The following is a 25,733-nucleotide window of genomic DNA, read 5'->3' on the forward strand; positions in this document are numbered from 1 at the left end:
ATACAGAGAAGTCTGGAAAATGTCCAGGAACCCTGAACTTTACAGAGAATAATCTGCTCTTTCTAATGCCAATTACACACGACAGAAGACAGAACTGCTGAAATACTCTACAGTTCGCAACCCTTTTGACTCAGATGTACCTTGTTGTCCAACACAATATTTGAAGTTAGATTATTTGTAATATTATAATTATCTTATCACTTTAAATACTTTAGTAATCCTGGAAGTTTGCCTTTGTCCCCTGGTTGAGAACCACTGCTCTATTCGCCAAGAAAATGTGTCAGTGTGGACACAAGATGGCACTGGACATTTGTCTCTAGTGTTTAAAAATGCTTCAATCTAAATAACAAATAATATTTCTTAATATAAAAAACTATTAATACTGTACACAGAAAAGTAAGCAGAAATACAGTACAGATCGGACAAGCTACACCCATATAGCAGTTCATGAATATATTTTTAGGATACAATGGATTTAGAATATTAACATTAATAAATACATTAGACAGAACCACAATTAAAATAAACTGGAAACAAGTCACACACAAAAAAGTTATTCTGAGGCTGCCTCTGATGAATCATTCTATTACCACTTCCTCCGACCTGCACAGAAAGGAAAAAGACTAAATATTAAAAAAAGCTAATAATTATGTAGTGAATAAAAACTTATTCTGAAAAAAAAAAAAATCTGAAAGTATATTTCCTGCTCCTGTCCACTTACCTGTAACAACCTCTACAAAGGCTTTGGGGAAATAGCCTTCTCTGCCATTCATCCTTCCACTCCACCATTCATCATCTATGTGATCCGTGACCAGGATCCTGTCTCCCTGCTGGAAGGCCAGGTCCCCCTCTGTCTCCGCTGTGAAGTCATACAGTGCCACGGCCCACTCTTCAGCCTATAGAGATACATCAGACATGTCATATTAGAGGTCTTCACGGGTCCACTTCTGTCTGAAAACCCGAGCTACCACACCAGTGGGGTCTGATATTGGTAGCCTCGGGTCTTGGGTAGTTTTAAATAAATATGCTTTTTTTTTCCTTTTTTTTTTATGGACCTGTATTAATTAAAAATATTATTTTACATGTTTAGTTATTAAACAATATTTTATTACTTGAAACAAATACATATGACAACTATATTATGCCACTTTCTCTATCCGCACTCTGCAATAGATTATGTGAAGATGAATCACATCGTGTTGCATGCTGGGATGGCGGCACCATCTTGTGAGGATCACTCACTGCTACTCATACTGAAATTGATACTGATATCTGCTTATCTTTTGTTTTGTTTGTTTAAATTGTTGAAATATAGTGGGAGAAAGAATTATATGGATATGATATTGCATTAATAATAGAAAACATTTGCTATGATCTTGGACCTTGTTAAAAAGTGTAGTTTTTTTATTTGCAGTGGGCAGATGTTTAGTATTAGGTTATGTTGAGTATAAATCAATAAAAACATGATTTTAAAGGTTAGTCATATGCACATAAAATAATAATTTAGGAACAATAGCAGAAAAACAGCAGGATCCTCATTCTTAACAATATGGCGCATGAAAAAAACAGTTACCCAAAATTCAACATGGCATAATGTCAACTTTACATTCTCCATACCGAGGCTTTCGAGAGAAAGACATCTGGGATTTGCTCATTAATATTAACATTAATATAAATGTTCATGTCATTTGAAGTGCAACATAAAGCTCATGAGTGGTTTGTCATGTTTGTACTCAAACAAAACAATTGTGAAAATCCACAGAAAACACATCATTTTTGACATTCACAAAGTAGATATAGGATACATTATCTGGCAACATGGCTTAACAGCGTACAGTCGTGGCCAAAAGTACTGGCAGTGACATAAAAGTTTGCTGCTTTAGATGCTGTTGTGGTGTTGATTCACATTGTTTCCAGATTATTGTGCAGAGAGATCAGATGCATTTTAAACAATTGCAAAAAGCTTAATTGGCAAAAAAAAAAAAAATCATAACCCAAATTTCACAGTTTTTTTGGCCCTGGCACAAAACAACCAGCTAATATAATTTGAGCAGATGGGAAAGTGTGAACAAATACTAGTCAGGTGAAATCACATCATTCTGATTGGATAATAAGAGCAGACTGATTGTTATAAAGGAGGGAAGAAGTGCTTCCAGTCATTATGTTCTTGTGTTAGCGATTGTTACCTCCAAAGAAAGACGTTCAGCCATCATTGCTTTGCATCAAAATGGCCTCACACGCTGCAAAGAATATAGCAACTGAAAGAACCATTTACTGGATCATCAAGAACTTCACAGAGAGGTTCAACTGCACTGGAGAAGGCTTCGGGACATCTAAGAGTGTCCAGCAAGCGACAGGACCTTCTCCTCCTGAGAAGTCAGCAACTGAATCGTGTCACCACCTGTGCAGAGCTTGCTCATTATTGGCAGCAAGTGGGTGCGAGTGAGGCCAAGACTTTTAAACAACGGCCTGGTGTCAAGAAGAGCAGCAAAGCCACTTCTCTCAAAGAAAAAAAATCAAGGACAGACTGGAATTCTGTAGAAGTACAAGGATTGGACAGCAGAAGACGCAAAGTTATTTTCTCTGATGAAGCCCCCTTCCAACTGTTTGGGACATCTGGAAAACACTTTCTGTCCTGTGTCATGCCAACAGTGAAGCATCCTGAAACCATCCATGTGTGGGGTTGCTTTTCATCCAAGGGAATGGGCTCTCTCACAATTCTGTCCAAAAGCACTGCCATGAATAAAGAATGTTATCAAACGTTCTACAAAAGCAACTTTTCCCAACGGTCCGAGAGCAATTTGGTGGTGATCCGTGCATTTTCCAGCATGATGGGTCACCATGTCACAAGGCAAAAAGTTATAATGAAGTGGCTCAGAGATCATTAAATAACATTTTTGGATACGTGTCCAGGCAATTCCCTGGATCTTAATCCCATAGAGAAGCTATAATGGTCAATCCTCAAAAGGCGAGTGAATGTATCGCCATCTGTCAGGATTTGGCCCAGAAGCTGATATCCTCAACTGCAGAGGTTATGAAGAAAAAGGGCTGAGTACTGTAAACATTGACACTTTGCATCTATTGAATGTTTTTGCCAATAAAAGCCTTTAAAACTTATGAAATGCTTATCATTGTTTTTCAGTATTCAAAAGAAACATGTGAAAATATAATCTACAAATTCTGAAGCAGCAAACTTTGCAAAATGTATGTCACTGCCAATACTTTTGGCCATTCTGTAGCTAACAAAAATGTTACGAAGAAGGATTAGAGAGTGAATTTCATCTACAAATAAAGTAGGAAGATTGGGTATAATTTTTCAATCTAAACCTGCTGTGGTGTTTCTTATTTGTCATCAGGACCTGGGTCTAATTTTATCAGGTCTGTCTTGTCAGGCCTTTCTTTTTTTGCTTTTTATTAATTCATGCATGTCAGCTTTGGGTAAGAAGTGTTCAAGTACGGTTCGAGTACAGATCTTAGGACCAGAGAAGACCTTTACTTCATATTATGAAAAAATGTGAAGTGAATGTTGGATGTAGAAGTGTTTGTTTAAAAAAAAAAAAAAGTATACATAAATAAGGTCTTTTTTTTTTTTACATTTTTGTTTTCTCTGTTTTTCTTTTCCCTTTGAATTAAGTTTATTAACCCCATTGGCATCTGCTGTTTTTGTTGTTGTTATAATTTTAAGCATAAATGTTTTACAAAAAAACAAGACTCAATATCTTAAATAAATTTTGCTTCTCAAGTAAATGTATCTTGATCTAAGTAATAGAAAACAAGACAAAAATACTGAGAAAGAAAATCAGTTTTGCAGAGCGTGTAAACAGATTATCGCAAAATAAAAATATAGGGTGGGGACTTGGTTGCATGTATTAGATATTGATTGGATTTTTAAGATGTGGGTGTTGCACTCAAAAGTGCAAGGGGGTGGGGTGGCGTAAGTCAACGGAAAGTTCAGTTATGACATTTTAATAAAAAAATGCGAGGTCCAAAAAACGTTTTTGAAATGAAACATGCATATAGATTAATTTTCAACAGTAAGATCTATAATAGTTAGTTTTCATTTCATCCCAACTTTAAGTGTTATTCACTACTACAGAAAATAGATAATATGACAGATGGGGGAATGATACCTCACTGGCGTTGTAAGACGTTTGTGTTTTAGACGAACCAGCCTTTCCTGAGAAATAAAACACAGTATATTAGATCACATGCAATAATACAAGCACATGCAATAATAGTACAATTCATTACAATGTACACTAAAGATTGTCCCAAGTACTTAAATTAGATATATTCTAGCTCGATTCAGCCAAATATTTCAATTCACTTTGTTAACTCGACTGACTTCTCAAAGAGCCTGCACTAAAATCTATTTTTGACTTTATTACTATACAGTAGATGGCTGTAAATTTGCACCATGAGCCAGAGAGAAGAGGAGCAGCTGTCCTCGAGAGGTGAATCTCCCTGTGCACTGTAGTGTAATGAATAATATAGAGGTCACAGTTTCATACAGCCCTTAATGATACACAAACAGAAGGGCAAATTCTTCAGATTCCCGCCATAGGGAGAACGGTCCACTCATTGAGACACTGATGCTGATACTGATCTACTGGTATTATATGTATATTAGCAATCTACAAATGGCTGGATTATGGACCGTTCTAGAGCAAACAATGTGCTGCTGTTTTATGAAACTGGAGTGGCAAATTTAAAACTCCTGGTTCAGGGCATTTCAGAATTGCATCATTTGGGTTTACAGTATTAGTATATACAGTATGAGCCATGAATGCTCAGAAGTATCTAGATCAAAATGTTTAAACATTAAATGAAATGTGCATAATTTATGGATATATTGTTTGGGGTCTTACCATGCAGCGCATACTTATTTTGTGCAGGTTTCTGCACTGTGGCTGGAGGAAGATCCTCAAGCACTTCCACATAGTTGAGAGGGAAAATGCCAACATGGCCATGCACTTCCCCACGAGCCCACTCCTCTCCCACATATTCTTTGAGACAAATAATTTCCCCTTCAGAAAATGAGAGCTCATCGCTCCGCTCTCCGTCAAAGTCAAACCTTGCAACACACCTTGGGCCTCTGAGGAAAACACAGGGACATACAATCTGACTGTATTTTTGAAGGTAATCAGATTAATTGTCTACTTGTGTTTTTCAATCTAACATGGCAAAAGATCTGAATTAAAATTAAATCTGTTCATTTATTTTGCGATTGGGAAAATAATTTATTTTGTGATTCTCACAATCAAATCCTGTGAGAATGACTTACCTGACCGGCTCAGGAGATGGTTTGGTATTCCACTCACTTCTAGATGCTGGTGCAGATGTATCAGGCTTGTTCTGGAAAACAACATTATTGGTACTGGAATATACGAATCACTTTTATCAGTCCTACACAAACAAATTGTAAACACAATAGGACCTTTTTTTCCTCAACAAATGGTCAGCTAAAGGAGGTGCTTAATCTTAACTGATAAAATGTTGACCGTCAATCTAAGGAAGAAAAAATAATAATAATATACAACAAACTGTTTCTGATACTTTTTTTTACCTAAATTTGGTATAAATCATTTTAAAATTAAATTTGTGTGATTTTGTAATATTGTAGCTTTAAACAAAAAAAATATAAAAACAAATCAGAATATATATATACACATTTATATACATGTATAATATTTATATATTGTGTGATCAAATATATAAAATGTGTGTGTGTGTGTGTGTGTGTGTGTGTGTGTGTGTGTGTGTGTGTGTGTGTAAAAATACTGCAGAATAAATAACAAGATTGTCAGTTTAGCCTAAATGAAGATTTCACTCAGTAGGGACTAGTTCATTTTAAACAAAATATTGGTTTAAGTTTACTAAATTGATAAAAAAAAAAATAATAAATAAAAGAGTAAAAACTGAGAAAATATCAATATTTTTTTAATGTTTTAAATCTACTACATGGGATTTGTTCCACTAATGCTTTAAAATAAGTCAAAGGACATCCTCTACTGTACTAAAATTCCTTATACAATATTTACCAGTGTCTTGACGTAGTTAATGGGGAAGAACCCAGACACATTTCTGCATGTTCCCGTGTACCAGTCACTGTCCAGCTGTTCTACATTAGACACCACATCTCCAGCCTTTAAAGTCAGCTCTCCCGGCCCATCTGAAATACAAACGCATAACCATGTATGATTATTTTATGAGCTGCTTCACAACTGCGGTTTTAAAAGAGATGTGTTTAATGAATGATTTCACAGAAACAAAATCAAACAGTACTGTATGTGGTGATTACACTTTGCAAAAAATGCATAAATATGCTTGCTTGAAAAATAACCTTTGTTTTCTTACACAGAACAGAACTGTCTCACCTGGCGTGAAGTCATACAGGGCTTGCACTTGTAGTGATCCAGTATTTTCCTCCATGCCACTAAAATAACTACTTTTCTGTAGAAATACATTGAGAGCCAATATAGTATGCTGACATTACAAGACATGATAGTAAACTTATAATACACTCACTTACTATTACAACCAATATTAAACACTGATTCAACTATTGATTACCTGTGGTACTGGATTGTTGGGTAAATCTGTTAAGGGTGTGATAATCTTCATGTGTGCTTTCTGCACTGTGCCCTTAGCGTTTCCTACTTGGCATTCAAAGTTTTTGCTGTCTAATTCTTCAAGTAAGACGAGGACTTCATTTTTCTGTAGGGAATAAAGAATAGAAATGCTTACATTTCTAACAACTGAAACTCACTGACAGAACAACAAAAACCATCAGTATCTTAAGAAGACGGCACTATGGGGCTAATGTGAATGTATTGACTTTGAGTTTACCTGAAAGGAGAGCTCCCCAGTGTTTGTGCCATTGTAGTTAAAGTCAGCAATGCCATGGGGGATCTCAAGCTGTGTAAAGAGGGCAGAATTGCATATATTTTTTCAGTTCTTCTGTAATATCATTAAAACTTTTTTGATAAAAAAAAGACATTAATGAGAGTGCAAAAAGAATCCATCTTCCAAACCATCTCTTTACTTTACCCAGATACACAAATATCATGTTTTAGAGTGGTCGGGGCAAATTGCATATACGTCATTCACCTGTGTAATAAAACCTGAACCAACATTGCCTTGGTTTTTCAGAGGTGGCAAGAACTCTGAGATTTGAAGATCAAAAAGATCACAGCGGAGCGCTTGCAAAGGCCAGTGAAAGCAGCATACTGTCAGTTAAGCCCTATCCGGATGGGGTCGTACGGTGTTTTCAACATTTACAGGGGTAAGTCTGTGATTTTATTGCCGTCCAAATCCATAATGTCAGTTTTTTTTCACCCAACCCGTGTAAAAATCCCGACCAAATTACCTAATGTTTTTTGACAAACACTAAGGTTGTGTAATGATTTAATCTCAAAACCGTTTAAAATCTTTTCGATCACTGCCGAGCACCGTAATGCTGGAAAGTATTTACAAGAACAATATTTCATCACAGCTTCACCTCAGCGATCAAAAATGGGAAAGAGAAGAAAGCACGTAAACATTTGAAACGGGCTGTTATTGTGGCAGCAATATATGATAAAATTTTTAAAATATGTAGGCTAGGCTATTATAGTTTGGATTATTTTTTAGTCCTAATAAATGGAATTTCAACTATTTCTGAAGTGCTTCTTTTATAAAGAACACCGCTTTCTCACATAATGCAGTGAAGCAGCCCCTGCACGAGAGAATAATAGATTTTTGAGTAATCGATATCAACGGATTCAGCTCCATCGCCATGGACAGCACCTGGTAACGTTGCACATAAGAAGGTACATCTTAAGCAACTTCCTAAGGTATGGTTCGGGGAACACACCTAGAAATGGTATACCTTTAGTTAAGTTACCTTTACATTCTTCATAGCGCGCTTAGAGACAACGTTATCGGGAAATCCAGCACAGATCAAGTCTCACACTAGGCACTAAATTTTTTCTTGTTTGAGAAGCTGTTTCACTCGCATATTGTGGCGAGCAGGACGAGGTCGAGGGCCGTGGGAGGACGGCACGAGGCCGGTGGCGTGACTACTGATGAGTGACACCTGTGCGACGCACCGGTCTCGTATCTCTCACGGAGGAGCGGAAGCATAAAAGGGGGAGGGATGACAGTGGAGATGGAGAAGAAAGAGGCCTGATTTTATGTTGTTTTGTTTTTTTGTTTTGTGTGGCTAGCAGTCGTCCGCGAGGGACTGCTGGCTTATACTTTCATTTTGTATTTGTTTATTTATTCAATTCAATTAAAATATTTGAATGTTCGCCGGTTCCCGCCTCCTCCTTCCCATTCCCGAAACCCGGGAGAAGGAGGAACGCGCTGTCAAAGAGTCCTCGCCGCTGTGGGAGATCCGCTGTGCCATCGAGCATAGTGGGCAGACTCCGTCACCATGGACGCTCGAGGCGGTGCGCTGGAGTGAGTTGCCGTGGGGACAGTCGAGCTCGCTGCCGGCCGCCTGGGTGCTGGAGGGGCGGCTGTCATCTGTGAGGGAGCGGAGGAGTCACCGCTGTTTGCTGAGGCTGGAGCCTTCTGCCATCCACCTTGATTTGGAGGAGCAGGGAACGGGGGGCTCCTGCCGACTGCCCGAACACGGAGGAGCCGTCGCCGTCCACCAGGCGGCGGAGGAGTGTCGAGCCGTCCACCGAGGGCTATCCAGCGCCACCACCAGGCACCACGGAGAAGATCACACAGCTGGTGGAGGACCAGATGGCAGCGCGTTGTGGGAACCGGACCAATAATAATTTTTTCGTATCTCTCGTATCTGTTGCTCCTCATGCTTCCGTCTCCTTTCTCTTGCTTCGTCTAGCCATACCCCCTGGCCACCGTGAGAGTGACAACAGTGGAGATCGAGAGAGGAACAGGCCTGATTTGATGTTGTGTTTTGTTTCTGTTTTGTGTGGCCAGCAGTCGTCCGTGAGGGGCTGCTGGCTTTTACTTTTATTTTTGTATTTGTTTTGTATTCATTTATTAAAATATTTGAATGTTCGCCAGTTCCCGCCTCCTTCTTCCCATAACAACGAACCGTGTTACACATATACGTCACAGTAAGGAAAAATATAGTATTGCAATTTCAGTTTCATGGTGACTTTAAGGACTTTTAATGTAGACTTTTGTCGTGATTTATTTATCAAGACTTTATTAAGTCAAAAACAAGAGCGTACGATATGGTACCTGCTCAGATTACATCTCTTTTAGATTTCCATGTGTACACTGGTGCCATGAACCACATTCCTCTGCGCAAAGGAGCAGAGGCGAAGCACAACCAAAACAATGTTTTTTTTTTAACCATTAGAAGGCAAACATTTACATAGTGTGGCTTTCAATCAAGAAAATATGCAAGTAAAAAAACATCTCACTGTGTAATTGTTGTAAAGACGATGTCCAGGGTTGGGTCTAGGCGGTAGAGCAGGTCCCTTTTTCGAAGCTCTGCGGTTTTGTTGCTGCCATTGAGATTGTTGTTGTTTTGCTGGGACTATTTGTGAAAGTCCCTGATCTGAGGGCCGACGTTGGGAGCCATCTCTTCGTGGAGGAGGCGGTCTTCCCGGGCCTGTTTTAATTGATGGTGTGCGAGGAGGCAGAACCATTCTTCCACTGGCCCTGAAATATTATTCACACGTAATTTAAGGGCACAGTACCAGAAGTGTCCACATGTTGTCAGCATTGAAACTCTTTATTCACTGGCTCAAACTGCCAACCCAAATATCCATGAAAAGGAAAATGCATAAAGGCATATTTATAAGGTTGAGAAACCGATATTAGGACAGCTGTAAATAAATACAGGATTCAGTTACCGTGGTGGAAGAGACATTTCAGATGAGAAACTGAAGTCCTAAGGGGAAAAATCAAGAACAAATAGTTAAAGACATATTTTATAGTAACATTGTAAATGCAGAATAAATCATAGAATAAGATAATATTGTTCATGGTTTGTCACAATTGTTTAAGATAGAATATTTGGAAAATATCACATTTGGAAGAAGTAGATTATTATTATTATTATTATATATTATTATAAAGGCAGACATGAATACTTGTCCAAAATATCACAAGTGTGTGTTATTGTGGCAGTAACAACCTAAGTTCTAAACATGATGTTATTATTATTCCGGTAGATAGATGTAAACATTACTTATAAGATTGAATTTGTTCAGCAAGTTTCTTTTTAAACTGTTGCTTCTTAATGACAATAGCTGACTTGGGTCAGCCGAATCCATACTTGGCAATGAGAATGTAACACATAATACCCAAAATCGAGCATACACTACATAGCTAGAAGCATCTGTATTCACATACTTGCAGAATATGTTTCAAACCTGAGGAAAAAGTGGACAAGAAAAACAAAGAAAAGTCCCTATTATTCCGTTCTACTCTATTTGACATCTCTGGTGTCAAAAATAAAAGATGTTTCAAATCTCACAAATCTCTGCAGATTAAAGAGTCCAGTAATTGATCTCTGCTGACATTTTAAAACAGCATTTTATCCTAATCGCACACTGCTTTAGTGCTTGTTGTACAGCTGTTGCAGGTTTATAAGGTCTTACTTTGCGAGTGGGTTTAGCAGGTGGAGGTGGGCCGCCCACAGGTTTCTGTACAGGTAAAGAAGGAGAAAAATCTGCCATTTCTTCAGGGTCTGAAAAGCAGAAATCCATTCACTTACCATGCATCATATTTATTTATATATATATATATATATATATATATATATATATATATATATATATATATATATATATATATATATATATATATATGAATGTGTATTAAAAGCACATGAGCACTTTTAAATAGCTCCTCACATATAAATACAATGGCTATTAATGACTCACTTGTTTCTGTTTTACTGGGAACTCTAATGACTGTGGGTCTCCTGGTCACTCCCTGCATGCTTGATCCTATGTAGGAGAATCCCCCTTGATAGGCAGTTTTAGTGGGAGAGTGGTCTGTGACAGGGATATATTAATTATTTGCATTAATAAATTTATGTATACACACAATACCTGTATTGTGGTCCTTAAAACTTACTAATGGCAGCATCCACATTGTTGTCATTGTTTAGCATGTTCGCTGTGGATGTGATGTTAGACAGAAGTGCAGTGGAGTTGTGGTTGTTGAGGTTCAACAGGTCTTTGCTGGGCTTGAGAGGCGGGGGAGGTCCTTTCAATACTTCCTCATCCTGGGAACTTACATTCATAACTTTGACCAATGAAGGTCGTGATGGAGGAATGAGGGCCATCCTGAACGGAGGCTGAGAGTCAGACTCATCTCTTAAATTGAAGGATGGTTTTTTTAAAAGCTGAGGTCTTGGAGCTGGCATAGATGGTACACTGACCTCTTCATACAAGTGATTGTCAAATTGTGAAAACTCCTCTTCTTTGGGCTTTTTGACAGAGGGCCTAGGGGCAATGGAGGGTTTTGGTGCCAGCACATGTGGTTTGGTGTAAATGTTTCGAGGACGGGGGAAAGGCATAGAGGTTTCATTATTCTCTGTGTTAGATTGACTTTCAAAGGCCTGGATTCTTGATCGGATGTTGCGGTCGCTGTGGAGGGAGGTCATGTTCTCACTTTGGTTCTCTTTAGTTTGGTTCGTCTGCTCTCTTTGAATGTTGACAGGGTTACTCAGTTCACTTTGAGGATCGGAGCTGAAGACATCTAAGAGATCCTTCAGATACTTTCCTGAATGGGCATCAGAATTCTCCACAGGGGTTATAGGACAAACTTCCCAGCTGTCTTGCAGTGATATCAGAGGTTGCACATTGACGTGGTTGGTTGGGGTCAGGAGTTTAGTTTTGGAGCGAGGCTGAGGAACCGGGCGTGGGGCTGGGGCTATATCGACGTTGGGTTGGGAGTTGGGAGTGGTTGTTGGGGACCTGGTTTGAGTTTCTTGCGGAACGGGTTTGGGTTTAGGCAACGATGGCCGAGGTGGTTTTATTGGCTGCTTTGCTGAAACAGAAAAGACCAAATATTGAGTATCAGTTTATGGTTCACATTGATTTGAGCACTCCAAATCTTGTCAGTACAGACTAACCTGCACTGGGCTGTTGGTTCAGCTGCAGGGACGTGCCAGAATCTGGACCTGTGGCATTCTCCTCTAGTGAGTCAGTCTGTGTGGCAATAGTTGTTGTGTATAAGTGTTGTAGAGGTGGTGAAGGTGTGGTAACCTGCTCCTGAGTCTTCTCCTTGATCACCTGCTCATAGGATGGTGGGAGCTGAAGCACGAGAGAGGAATCACTCGTACACAAGCATCAAACCAAGCAAACACGTCACGAGTGTGCAGAAACCATACAGTCCTAAAGAAGAGAGTTGGGATGCACAATATATCTGGCACGTTGATTTGGGTTTTGTTTGTGTTCATGTCATTTATTTTGAAATTCTCATAGTCATGGTTCCTGTTTGTCATGTGATTCCCTTGCCATCATGTGATAATGCCTTAAGCTTCCCGAGTCTTATGTATGTGTCATGTTCTGATTGGTTGTTTCAGGTCATGTGTTTTCTCTGTCATGTTCTGTGATTGGTTTATTGTTTGAATGTTCACAGGGGTTTCTTGTTTAATGATTAGTCCATGTGTATAAATCGCCCTCATGTTACCATTGTCTTTTGTCTATGTAGCACTATCTGTATTTTATTTATCAGTATTAGCCAATATTGAATATTTACATACTGTACATAATAATGTTGGGAAGTACAGCATTCAGCACAAACTACTTATTTTAGTTTTAGTGTGTTTTGATCTGCTTATAGACCATAGTAAAGATTTAGAATATTTTCTGAAAATGTATTGGTTATCAGCAATAACATGAAAATAATTGTCTCTAATATAACAATCTTTAAAATTGCCCCTGAATCCTGAATGAATCTTCCTTGTACAAAAATGATAATATTTAAAAATGCTACATGTGCAGATATCCCCCAGTGTTTTTTTTATTTATTATTTTTGTGAAGTTTCTAAATGTAATTTTGGGAGGAGTGAACCCATCTAATCTTTCAATGAACTGCCGGAGCATGCAAGTAGCCGATCGCCTTGCTCCAGCATCAGCTGTTTTGGCATCCCTCCACCTCCCCAGCTCCACCAACATAATTTAGGCATTTTGCTACCATAATCATCTTCCAAGCATTAGTAGTCCCATGAGTTGAAGCTGCTTCCTCGAGCCCCTCCACTGCTGACAGCAAGCCTAATACGTTTCACCTTAAAAGCTTAAAGATTATATGGGCAAATTAACTTGTGAAATACTATAATAATATTTATGATTCAGCTTTTATTTTTTTATAGCTTTATTATATTTCAGTTTTAGTATAAGTAATTGTAGTACTTCAAATTATTTTACATCAATTAGTTATTTAATTTTCATTTAAGTTTTTCATCAAATATGTATATTTTTATTTCAGTTTTGTTTTAATTTTTTAACAGTTTCAGTTTTAGTTACCATAACAACACAGTAGGCCAGTTCAAACTGCACCGATAGACACTGACCGACACTGGCAATCACCAGATTACAGTTTGCCCCTTCTCAGACATTCCATGACCCGACAAGTGCCAATTCAACATGTTCAATCAGTGAAAACAAGCTCTGACAGAAGCTCCAACAAAACCAGACAAAGCGTCTGTTGCCGTCTGTCGATGCAGTGTGAATTGGCCTATATACTACATTGTTGGACTCGTTCTATAATGACGATGGTTTATTAGTAAGTTAGTAATGCATGTGTTAGTCTCTCAAACACAGGGACAAAGTAGCCATGCTTTGAAAAGTAAAAGTAAAGACATGCTGAGTAAACAAAGAGAATCCACACACCTGTCTGGCACAACTGTTTGTTAATGACAACTGTTGAACTGGTTATTCTGCTATAAATCACTGTACCTGAGCAGAGGTCAGAACACCCTCATTCCAGATTGGTTGTGTTGTGAAAGCTGTGGATGAAAATCGGCCAGACGCCCCTGAATACAAAGAAGTGGGTGCTAACAGCTCTGCTGATAGGATGGTTATCTCTTGACACCTGAAAACAACAACAGATTCTTCTTAATGGGTATGAATGGATTTTACACAAATGTCAAAGCACAGCTATATATACAGGCTTGTGGTTTTGTATAAAAACACATGAGGTTCATATTGATATAAATGTTATTGAAATATTCTCTGGTCCTAAATCAGCTGGCCACTTTTTTATATTTATTTATTACTGAAGTATTTTTTAAAGGAATATTACAAGAGAATCATCTTTGGCAAAAGAAAAAGAAAAAAAAGAGTATTTACCAATTTTCTGCTACTACACATTATTATTATTTATTTTTTTTACTAATATTCTAAATTGTAACCACATATTTGAATAGATTATTGTCTATGGTGGCAACTGTGTCCAGGACAAGAATGGACGAGCAGAGCATGGCTGCGTCCGAAAATCGCATACTATCTTGAGTAGGTACTTATTTTGAATAAGTACTTTGTGACTGCTAAAAAAGTATGTTTTATTTAGTATGAATGTCTGTAGTTTGAATGTAATCTGGACATAGTACATTCGCCATGTTGTTATTATCATGTGACCTACCAGCGTCACTTCACTGCAATTCATTAATCTTATGCACACCTCAGAATCTCTCAGTATACTCTTTTACGAGTATACTGTGAATTTGGACATACTACTCTTGTCACACTGTTTTTCACCTACTATATAGTAGAGAAGTAAGAGATTTTGGATGCAGCCCATATGTGTCAGGGTTCTTTCTGTTTTTATCTGTGTTTGAGTTTTCTATGAGTTTCCTTAGTTCCTTTTCCCTGCTTCTAGTTAGTCTCCTAGGTTACTCATTGTTTGATTATTGTTTGCACCTGATGTTCATTTAGTTGATTGGTTTGTTTAGTGTATTTAGGCTCTGTGTTTCCTCTGTTATTGTCAGTTCTCGTTGCTCTGTTCATGTATATAGATCTCGAGTTCATTGAAAATAAACTTTTTAACTGCTTGTGATTACATCCTGCACTTTATTTAGCCCAACTATAACAATATGAGAATGATTAAGTGTTTCATATTGACAGAGTTGCCAATCAGTTCACACATGTTCTCCAAAATATTGAACCATGTTGGTCACACAAGAAAAGTTAGTTTGAATCTGGCTTTTGGCATATCAGCCTTAAATCACTTCCTTCACGAAAGTCACCGTACCCATAAATAAAAGTGTAGAAATGGAAAAAATTGTTACAATAAGCTCACCTTCTTTCCCTGGAGCAATCTGGTTGTGAGAGAGCTCTTGCAGAAGCTGGAAGATTTGACAGCATTCACCATTTTATGACACATTTGACTATGTATATTGTAAAAACATGACATTACTACAATGTGTCCTGTAATTATATAAATCTACTATGTATGAAAGTAAAATAAACCTAGATTTACGTCACAACCTACTCACTTCTCTTAAAGGCTGCTTTGATTGAAGAAAGGGGTCCTAACCTAAAAACGTGAAAAAACAAAAAAACAAAAAAAAAATATTGACAAATGGATTGGACATCATGGATTCTTTTAGCCTAGCTCACATTAACATATGACAGAGCGAATGAACACAGTAACAACAAAACATATATACTACTGTAAGAATTGAGAAATTAGAAAATGCCGGGCAGTCTGGTTGAGGAACGACAACTCCCAAAGACAAAGGACCTTGCTTGAAATTAACATTTGACTCTCTCTTGAGAAACTAGCATCCCAGAGTCAATCACTTCCCCAATGTTGTCTCTCTTTCACGCTGAGACCACCAGATATTCCCCCCAAAATATATATGGCTTAATGTGAATAATTATCATACAGTGTTATACATGTTTGGTATCATTTGAAATGTCTCAGTGTGACTGGTACAAATGTCTCATTCCCAAAGAAGTAAACGTTACTTTAAATTCAAGTGTATGCAAAACCACGGTGACTTTACCAAAGTATCTTTGATTGTGTAAGCATGAATGCAAACATCTCATGTATATAGCCAATTACCTCTGTTTAGTGACCAAAACTGACGAGCTTGTGATTGTGAGAACCGTGTTAAACAGAAGGCGCGAGGACCTCAAAGCGTCATAGCTTCCTAATATGAATGGGTAAAATATAAGTAAAGAGTTAAATAGAACATTTACATTACATTTATTAATTTAGCAGAAGCTTTTATCCAAAACGACTTACAAATGAGAACAATAAAAGCAGTTAAACTAACCAAACAAAAATGCAAGTGCTATGACCCTTCCCAGTTTAATGCGGTACGTGTACTTTAAAAAAAATTTTTTTATAAAGATAGATATAGAATAGAAGATAAAGTGTTAGTAATAATGGATCAAGTGTTGCCGAAAAAGATGCGTCTTTAGCTGTTTCTTGAAAATAGCCACAGGCTCAGCAGCTCTGGTTGAGTTGGGCAGGTCATTCCACCAGCATGGAACAGACCAGAACAATCAAATGTATTACTATTATATAATTGACCAATAACCAATTGGCAATCTAACCTAAGTTCAAGGTCTTTACAAAATGGAGTCAGATAAAAGCTTAAATGGAATTAAATTACTTAGCTACACGGAAAGACAGTAACACACAGAGACCTTCACCCGTTCTTGGGTTAAATCAGCCATTGGACCGATCTAGACGGGCTTACACTACCATTTAAAAGTTTGCCGTCATTCTGATTTAGCCTGTATGTGGGTTGAAAGATATTAATACTTTTATTTAAAAAATTATGCATTAAATTAAATCAAAATGACAGCAAAGGCATTTACAATGTAACAAAAGACTTCTATTTCAAATAAATTCTGTTCTTTTCTATAGCTTTAATAATCATCATTCCTTTATATCCCCCGGGACTTGCATGTGGCTCAGATATCTGTTTCTCTTTAGCAATCGCGCCCTGCTTCATACCACACACTACTCATCCATAAACATTATTTCCCCATTAACATTTTAGATCCATTGGCATGACAACAAGTTCCATGATTCCACGCTCATTCACTGCGTCATCAATCTACGCCTTTGTTGTTGTTTTGAAGAGGTTAGCGACCCCTAGAGGTGAAAAATTACATATTGTGCCTTTAATGGCTGCTGAAAATTCAGCTTTGCCATCACCGGAATAAATTACATTTTAAAACATATTAAATTAGAAAACTATATTAAGTTATTTTAATATTAAAGGTAAATGTAGTCCAATTTTACAATATTTTTCGATCAAATAAAAGCAGCATTGGTGAATATGAGACATTTTTCAGAAACCTTTGAACGGTAGTGTAGCAAGTGCAACACATAGGCTACATCCAATTACTAACTAGCATTTTTATAACCACAATATCTTCAACAGATAACGGTGGCAGTTATTTATCACATAATGTTAACTTTTATTGCATTTTTACTTGATAAAAATGGTTTTAATTACTCTACATCTGCATTAATGTCCTTTTTTACAACTTGTTACCCATTTCCCCTGTATACTCTCCTTTAACCAGGTCAAGTGTTCAACAGCACAGTGAAATGGATCTAACAATAATACTGTACCATAGAAACTACGGTGTCAGACACAGAGCAAACAAAAGACAGTTGAACATTCACAATGTACAAAGCTTTAGCATTAAATACAAGCGACATCAAAGATATGAAGTCATGCGGTTCATACCTTACATTAGTAGATATATGAAGTGTTAAAGGAATCCATTACAGCAAATGACACCATCCCTTTCAAAAACTACATTATGCATCATTAGTAAAAGCTCTTTGATCATTCATGCTCAAGACTTGCATTCACTTCCTGACTATGTGGACGTTTTAAAGCTGCTGCATTCTGCATAGCTGAAGTGATGTGTCATAAGCACGGAGTGAGTGTGTGAGAGAGAGTCAGGCCAGTCCAGCATACCAGCAACCTCTCAGAGGCAGCTTTAGCTCTGTTTCAAATGAGAACCAGCTGACATGTTCGATTCACACCCTTGATGTCTCTCACTACATAGGCATGATTAGCTCAGCAAGAAACAAGCACAACTATCCATTAGTTCTGATTTATGTCACAGGCCTTTCGCTGTTAAACAGTCATTTTAAAAATGCTACAAATAAAAAGGTGATTTGTTTATTAAAATACTGTTAGAAAAAAGTATTAGTATGCCTTGCAGCTAATTGAAGCAACACTATTATGTAGTCTTAATTTATTGTCCATATGTGGGTGTTTTGTCAGCCACTTTTATGTCCCAGGGTTTGATTTTCATTAAAGGGACAGTTCTCCCCAAAGATAAAAATTTTCATCATTTACTAACCCTCATGTCATTCCAAACCTGGATGGCTTTTTTTCTTCTGTCGAAAATATATTTTTGTCAATCAGCGCTAACCGAAACTGTTTGGTTACCAACATTCTTTAGAATATATTCTTTAATGTTCTGTATAAGAAAGAAAGTAATTCGGGTATGGAACGGCATGAAGGAGAGTAAATGATCACAGCATTTACATTTTTATGTGATCTCTTTAAAAAGAAACAGAACACACAGGTTTGGTGCAATATATTTCTCATATTATTAAATAACTAACTACTAAATTGATTATTTTTGTATTAAATGTTTAATATTTGTGTCATAAGTAACATTGTTTGTGTTCTTGTATAATCCGGCACTAAGAGAAGCACTTCCTAATTTTGTTATACATGTTTATAATGACAATAAAGGTTATCTAATCTAATATAACAAACACACACATTTTGTGATGGTAACAATCTGTCTTGGAAACTTTTTTTATTTTAAACTTTGTAATATTTGTTTAATTTTCAAATGCCTTTTATGTATAGATTTTATTGTTTTATTCTTGTCCCAAGATGCAGACTTTCAATCTTAAAATATGAAAATCCATCATAAAAGTATCAATGAAATTGTGGTAAAACCGTGTTTCAGAACAATGTTGTCCTGATGCCTGTTTACTACTGAACATCATTAAGTTGTTGTCATCATTTAAGATCACAAGTTAAATTAAATAAAGTTTATTTTAAGACAGTTTATTGTCTGAAATTCAACAGGTTCTAAAGTCAAACAACCATAATCCTCTTGGGTCTAAAAGTGAGCAGATTCCATGTTCCAATATCTCAGAAAAGCAGAAGCAGTTATAGTGGAAAAGGATGGACTATGAATGCCAATCATTTTGAAGTTAAATGTTCAACAAGCAAATAGGAATTTGGCCTTGTAATGCATACTGTGAGAGGTAAAATTGTAATTTGTAAACTTCAATGACTGGTTAATATTTCTAACAATACGCTGATTATGAATATTCAAAGTATCACCAAACTAGACAAGATTTCAGAGATGTTGAAACAGCTAATCCTGACAGCAGCAAATTCACAAATACTTTCTCTTTTTCTCCTTCTATCAATGCATCAGTGCTAAGAGCACATAATTCAAAGAGATACAGTATTAGAGCCTTGAGGGTTTCCATAGAGAGATCTTACCTTATATGTAAGTGTTCTTTTTTATTTCTTTCTGAGCAGTCTGCAAAAAATAAAACACAAAGCATGAGCTAAATTTCTTTCTAGCACAAATTTCATTTAACTGCGTGATTCTACATTTACAACATTCAGTGACTAGGCCACAGGCACAGCTGGCAGTGTGACGTTGTCTGTTTGGCTGGTTAAACTGTATGGTATGTTCCTGATAAACCTGTTTTAAAGAGCAGAGCTTATGAGAGAACTGGAGGCTACAACACGCAGTTTTTCACGAAACCACGCTCCGCATTCACATCACTCATGCAGGGCAGGCCCATATGAGCAGCAGGTTATGGTTTCAGTAAAGCAGGTTCATTTGGTGCCTCCTTTTTCATTTTTGAACACATATTGAGTATATATGAATTATTTTAACACCTTCTTAAAGCTTATATGAAACTACAAATAGAACAAGACCAGCATATTTGACTACACTATACAAAAGTATGATCCTTGTGCGTTCAAGAATGAGAAAGTGAAGTAGCCTACCTCGTTCATAATAGCATTGGTGAAGTAATTTGATTTGAGTTTGTCAAATCATTTCAATCACTGTAATATTTACAAGTTACGTTTAAAAAGGTAAATGATACATAGCTGCAATCTGATTACTTATCAGCAAGCTTTAATTGGAAATATACAGTCCTACCTGCATATGTTGCAGAGAATATAAGCGACTCAGACAGAGTCCCTTGCCCATCTTCTGATTCAAATGTGTCTGTGAGGAAGCACAACTCCCGGTAAAAGTGACGTTTCTTTTTTCATTAGGTATGTTGACACAGCCAGTGTGCCCTGCAGGAATGTGGCCAATCAGGAAGTATTTCTTTTTTTACATTAACCACGATAGTCAAATATTTATGCCTGCTATCCTTGAGCGGTTCATTGGTTTAACAAACTACATCCTGATATCAGAAAAAAAAAACATCAGCTTTATCACGGTTATAGAAGATTATATGGATTTCATCCTGATAGGACCAGCTGTCACTTTTAAAATAGTCTTGAAACCACTACAAAGGTACAAAACTGATCTTAGATCAGTATACAGAGACAGAAGTTCCAAATGGAATTTCTGGCACTTACAAAATGTTCACATGTTCAACAAGTTGCTGATTGGTGGTTACTAGGCCCTACAATAATAATAAAAAAATGACAGATTCCATTCAAATGTAGGTTATGTGTTTTTGACTGGTTCTAAAAAGAATCTTAACCAGTTCTTAAAAAATGCTATTAAACAAGTATAGCAACTGAAAGTTACCTTTACGCATAAATGACAGCTTAAACCTATCTATCTATCTATCTATCTATCTATCTATCTATCTATCTATCTATCTATCTATCTATCTATCTATCTATCTATCTATCTATCTATCTTCTGCTTTGCCTGAGTTCTGTTTGCTAGTTAGTTTCTCTGGTTTCTGATTGGATTACGTTTACCTGTTGTTTATTGAGGGGCTGTTTATACAACACCGTTTTAAACTAAAAACGTAAAACTTTTTATGCGTTTTGGCCGCTCGTTTACACAACAACGGTGTTTTGGGTGCCTAAAGAAAGGAAACTTTTGAAAAACGGGTTTCAAAGTGCACGTTTTTGAAAACTGTCTCCGTGTAATAAAAAAAACCTGTAAATCTCTGAAGATGATGAAGTCATGCACATCATGCGTATTACGTGTTCAGCCTATAGTATTTCATCGCCATCTAATGGCCCGGCAGCAGAATACAGCGTTTTTCGGTAGACCAATCACAACAGACTGGGGCAAGATCACCAATCAGAGCAGACTACCATTTCAGAAGGTGGGGTTTAGTTCAGACAGAGGGTGAAAACAGGTGCTGCAACAATGTAAATGGATCACCAGTTGCATAAACACAGCCACTGTGTTAAAGTCCCCCTGTAGTCAATAATTGTATCCCTTAAAACTCATCTTTGATCACCAAAATGACATATTTAAGAGTTTAAGTGCTGATAAGTAAGCATACTTCATGCCTTAAAATAACTTCTTGAATTCTACACCCTTGCATCATTTAGTAGGCTATACGCTGTTCTATGAATATGCTAATTAGCTCCGCCTCCACTCACACCAGCTCATTAGAGATCAGAGACCACTCGTTGAGGATCACACGTTGACGTGATTGGTTACAAGATAGTTTGTGATGTCAGAAACACCAGCAAAGTCTTTGGTTCGCTGCAGTTTTAAGGATAAAATACTCAGCAATGGTTTTGACTTACACATGGTTGGTCTTAAAGCATATTAAAAACACCACATAGACATATAAACAATATTAAAACCTTGATTTCCAGCACAGGGGGACTTTAAGACTGTGTCTTAAGAACATCTGACCAAGTAGCAGTTAGCCAAATTAATCTTACTTTTCGGATTTGGAATGTAGACCAATCTACATTTTTATATAACTGGCTTTAAAACAATAAGACCAGTCTTAAAGAAAAAAAAATTGATGACTAACTTGTAATCGTCAAGCGTTTTGTGTAAGCGGCCTTAAGTGTAAACAGGGCGTTTGGGACAAATAAAAAGCAGGGGAGAACTAGTTTGTGGAGGAAAAAATAATTCTCTCATTCTGAAATTTTTGACACTGAAACTAACATTTCCATTCTCAACTAACATTTCCACACTATTGATTTCCATTCTCAGATGAAAACATGAGACATTTTTGTTAGACAATTTTGTGGATACTGATCTGTGTTTAGACAAGTTGGAAGGCCTTATGAACAGACTATAGGATATATTTGCTGACAGAGTGTCTCTGAGCCTGTCTGTGTAGGCCAACACTTTCACACATTGTACTAAGAGACAAAACCTTTTCACACTGACCTGAAATGAAATCAGATTGCACCAACAAACAGCACAGGTTAGAAACTAAATCCACTTTGAACAGCTCTTTCCAAATCATAGAGAAAACAACAGACTAGCACACCTTAAAGTCGGCATGAAATCAAAATTGACCCTATTTACTTTGTTAGCGGATATTACTAGTCTTGTGGTGAACAATTAATCCGTGCAAGTTAATACACGGAAAAAAATTGTTTGCCGAAGTAAGTTATCTTTAATCAAAGTCTGAAAAGTTACTTCCGGGTCTGGAATGGTTCTTTTTTCTGATGACGTAGGCATGAGAACTTGGGTTGTTTAAACGCTTAGCCACTCCCCTCAAACTGTTACTCTGATATGTGCGAGAGATGGAGATTAGGAGCGCTAAAGTAAAACCCTGCCCTCTGTTTAATATTCCCTTTCACTCGGAAATGCGTCACAACACTTAAGAAAAGTCGTTTGCAACTTCCGGTTCACGCGGACTTTAAAGCAGTGGCTGTTCTCAATCTTATTTTGGCCACGCCCCCTTTAAACCTTTAAAAGCCCCACTTCTTACTACTAAATAATTTCATGAAAAATTAGATTTTTAAAATAAAAAACATGCGATGAAAAACACTAGTACAAAATAAGGTATGTTGTCTAACAAAAGCTTATGATTCTTACATTTTTGTTTGTTCATTGTTCAAACTTTACAAATGAACACAACTTATGAATTTTGAAATAGCCAATCGGCAGAAGTCGAAAGATGGTCTCATGACTTCAACGTCACCATCAATTAGCTTCCGACAAATCTTTCAGTCTTTGTTTATTTCCCTGAAAGTTCGATTTATATAGTTTGCATGATCATGATTATCAACACATTGAGGCTGTGAAAGCGGACTAGTGAGTAGATGAGTTTAGCATGACACATGACATTTAATGTGTCCCCGACAACCTAAGATCTATGAGTAAAAATGATGACAGAATTTTCATTTTGGATGAACTATCCCTTCAATACAGAAAGTAAGAGTGTGTGCACACAGTCACATATTTTTGAATAGAATATACATATACATTTATATTACTTGTAGGCTAAGTGCAATTTCTTTTTTTTGTACATAAATATTAAATAAAAGATCATACTGACATAAAAGTCTGAGAGAAGCCAGCAGGCAAAAGCACAGATGTCAGTCCTCTAAATGTGAAATGCCACTGACACAGCGGCCGATGAGGTCACTGATGACTAAACAACATGTCAAAGTAAGAGTCACACTGCACTCTATCTCACAGAACATTCCCAAAAGACAAAACAAGCAATGCATACTCTAACAGTCAGTGCAACACTGGAAAAGTTGTAAAAATATAAATGCATACTTTCACACCCACGGTATAATTTACAGCACATTTACCCATATTTACTTAAGTAAGTTGGGTTAATGATTATCTATGAGCTACAAAAAAATGCACTGGCATACAAATCATTAAACATTAATACAATATGTAAATCTGCAGTCAAATTAAACACAGCACAACTAAAGAAAGTAGGTAAAACTCCTGTGTGATAGTTCACATCTCTGAAAAAGTGGTGTTTTTTCCCTGAATTAATCACTGTTCAACTAATTGGTTGAATTGGTTAAGTGAATAATCAACGGTTTACTCAAAGACGGTTACTTGTTGTCATCTACTGGAATAATAATGTAACGTGCAGAAAGAGTCAATAAGAAAAATATCCACCAGCAGTGCATATCAGAACACTGACTCGACCAATCAAATTCACGGGCCAGAACTAGGCTAATGTGTAATGCTAAACTATAGTACGGTTAAAGAATTTGAATGAAAATGGGACTTTCCTGCCAGGTGCTGCCCAATGCAGAGAGTAGACAATGCTATGATAACAGTCTGCTGGAACATGTTGAAACTGGAGCATTTCATCATGACTTCAAGAGACATTTTATAAAGTCGGCATGAAACGCAAGTTGCAATAACCTTTTCTTCCCTATTGTGTTGTATATCCAGGTGAAACCTAAAAAAAAACAAGAAAACTTAAAACAAGAAAAAATGTAGGCCGGGACTTGATTTTGTCCATCGGGAAATGACTGGCTCGTTGGATGGTTGTCTTTTGCTATTGATGTGAGTGGCAGGTTGTCTCGCATTGCGCAGCTGAACACATCATCAGAGAAGAGAACAAATTTTGTTGCAAGAGAGAGGGAAAGTTATTATGATTTAAGATGAGGGCACATTAATAAAAAAATTAAATAATGATGTGCACGGATAAATACTTTATAAATACTGCAATATTCCATATAAAATAAGAATTGTCCATTTTGATTTTATGGTGCCTTTGAGTAGCCTATATAAGATTAGGGGTAGGCAGAAAGTAGGAGGGCTTTAGACACTTGTTATAAGGACATGTACCCATTGACACCAATTTCAAATTTTTCTTTATAAACAGTGCTTCAAGGTTCAAAACTATGTTTTTGTACCATAAGACCAACATTAAAAAAAATCATATGAAAGACTGAACAACATGTGAGACAGTTAAATATGTTGAGTATGTTGCCAACTGTCCAGACACACATATGACGCTGCACAGGTGGTGTTTTTTCACACAGGCTGCTGCAAGCACAACTGCTGCCTCGTGTTTCCTCAGTTGTGTCACCTGTTGTGTGTCAACATAGGGGAAAAGCTGTAACCTGCTGTTTTTCCTCCCACTCCCAGCTGACTCACCGATATACACCCAGACTAATGCTGAGGAGAGCAAGAGGAACTTTCCACAGATCAGTTTTTACTTTCTGATACGTGTCAATGTAATTAACAAATTGCATATAGTAAATAATAATACATTAAAAAAATCTTGAATATTGTGAACCAGAGGTATGCCAATAATGCTTGGGTGCAATTCCTTTAATTTTCTGAAAAGGATGATTTTGATATTGATTGTATAATTTTTTATGTAGGCATATCTAAGGAAGTGTTTAGGGACCAATTTGCAAAAACAAAAACGTTTTTAACTTTTTAAGTGAATGATAATGCAATGCCATAATTTTGATAAAATAAAGAGATAATTAAATGTAATGGTACATTTGCGTGAAGAATTTTATATTGATAATCCCTGACTAATAAAGTGGACTATTTTCAAAAGTAATGGCAGGTGAATGTGTGACATTTTTGTCCGATGTCTGTAAATTCCTTGAACCACGTTAATTTCAGAAGCTCGCAAAACATAACAGTCATGTGATGTGTAAGTAACTACAGAATCTTAAATCTGTCACAGAGACCTAGATAAGTAATTGTAACAGTAATAATTGTCCTACCTGTTGAATCTCTTCTCCTCGTAATAGAAACATTTGAAAATTCTTCATCTCCATCATTCCGTGCTTCAGCCATTAGTTTAACGGCTATGTCCGTGTTTAAAATCCAGACCTTTAACTTGCGTATATTAAACACAACTGAGAATATGTCTGAATTCTC

The 25,733-nt window shown here is 36.9% G+C and overlaps 1 protein-coding gene across 3 annotated transcripts; it reads right to left on the minus strand.

Moving 5' to 3' along the window:
* Positions 1 to 438: 438 nt before the first annotated feature.
* On the minus strand, positions 439 to 25,733 carry sh3d19 (SH3 domain containing 19). 3 transcript variants are annotated; one of them, XM_079615252.1, is made up of 20 exons: positions 25,577 to 25,733; positions 19,439 to 19,478; positions 15,419 to 15,459; positions 15,223 to 15,268; positions 13,881 to 14,016; positions 12,053 to 12,212; positions 11,050 to 11,967; positions 10,854 to 10,967; positions 10,569 to 10,657; positions 9,819 to 9,856; positions 9,384 to 9,624; positions 6,850 to 6,918; positions 6,574 to 6,717; positions 6,378 to 6,453; positions 6,042 to 6,172; positions 5,285 to 5,355; positions 4,869 to 5,095; positions 4,131 to 4,177; positions 722 to 896; positions 439 to 603 (listed from the first exon to the last, which is right to left on the minus strand). In XM_079615252.1, the coding sequence occupies exons 1-20, from the start codon at positions 25,647 to 25,649 to the stop codon at positions 587 to 589; spliced, it is 2,853 nt and encodes a 950-aa protein (XP_079471378.1). In that variant the 5' UTR covers positions 25,650 to 25,733; the 3' UTR covers positions 439 to 586. The 3 variants fall into 3 exon arrangements, with proteins under 3 accessions (XP_079471378.1, XP_079471377.1, XP_079471379.1); XM_079615251.1 differs by having other exon boundaries at positions 12,053 to 12,233; positions 25,577 to 25,732; XM_079615253.1 differs by lacking the exons at positions 19,439 to 19,478; positions 25,577 to 25,733 and adding an exon at positions 17,644 to 17,701 and having other exon boundaries at positions 12,053 to 12,233.

This window comes from Phoxinus phoxinus (assembly GCF_949152265.1).
Source record: "Phoxinus phoxinus genome assembly, chromosome: 6".
Taxonomy (NCBI): Eukaryota; Metazoa; Chordata; class Actinopteri; order Cypriniformes; family Leuciscidae; genus Phoxinus; species Phoxinus phoxinus.

Coding starts and splice junctions, on each gene's coding strand:
- sh3d19 (XM_079615251.1), bottom strand. CDS start 25,649: ATGGCTGAAGCACGGAATGATGGAGATGAAGAATTTTCAAATGTTTCT. Junction 9,857..10,568: donor CTGCTAAACCCACTCGCAAA/GTAAGACCTTAT, acceptor TTTTCCCCTTAG/GACTTCAGTTTCTCATCTGA. Junction 897..4,130: donor CGTCTTACAACGCCAGTGAG/GTATCATTCCCC, acceptor GTATCTCTATAG/GCTGAAGAGTGGGCCGTGGC.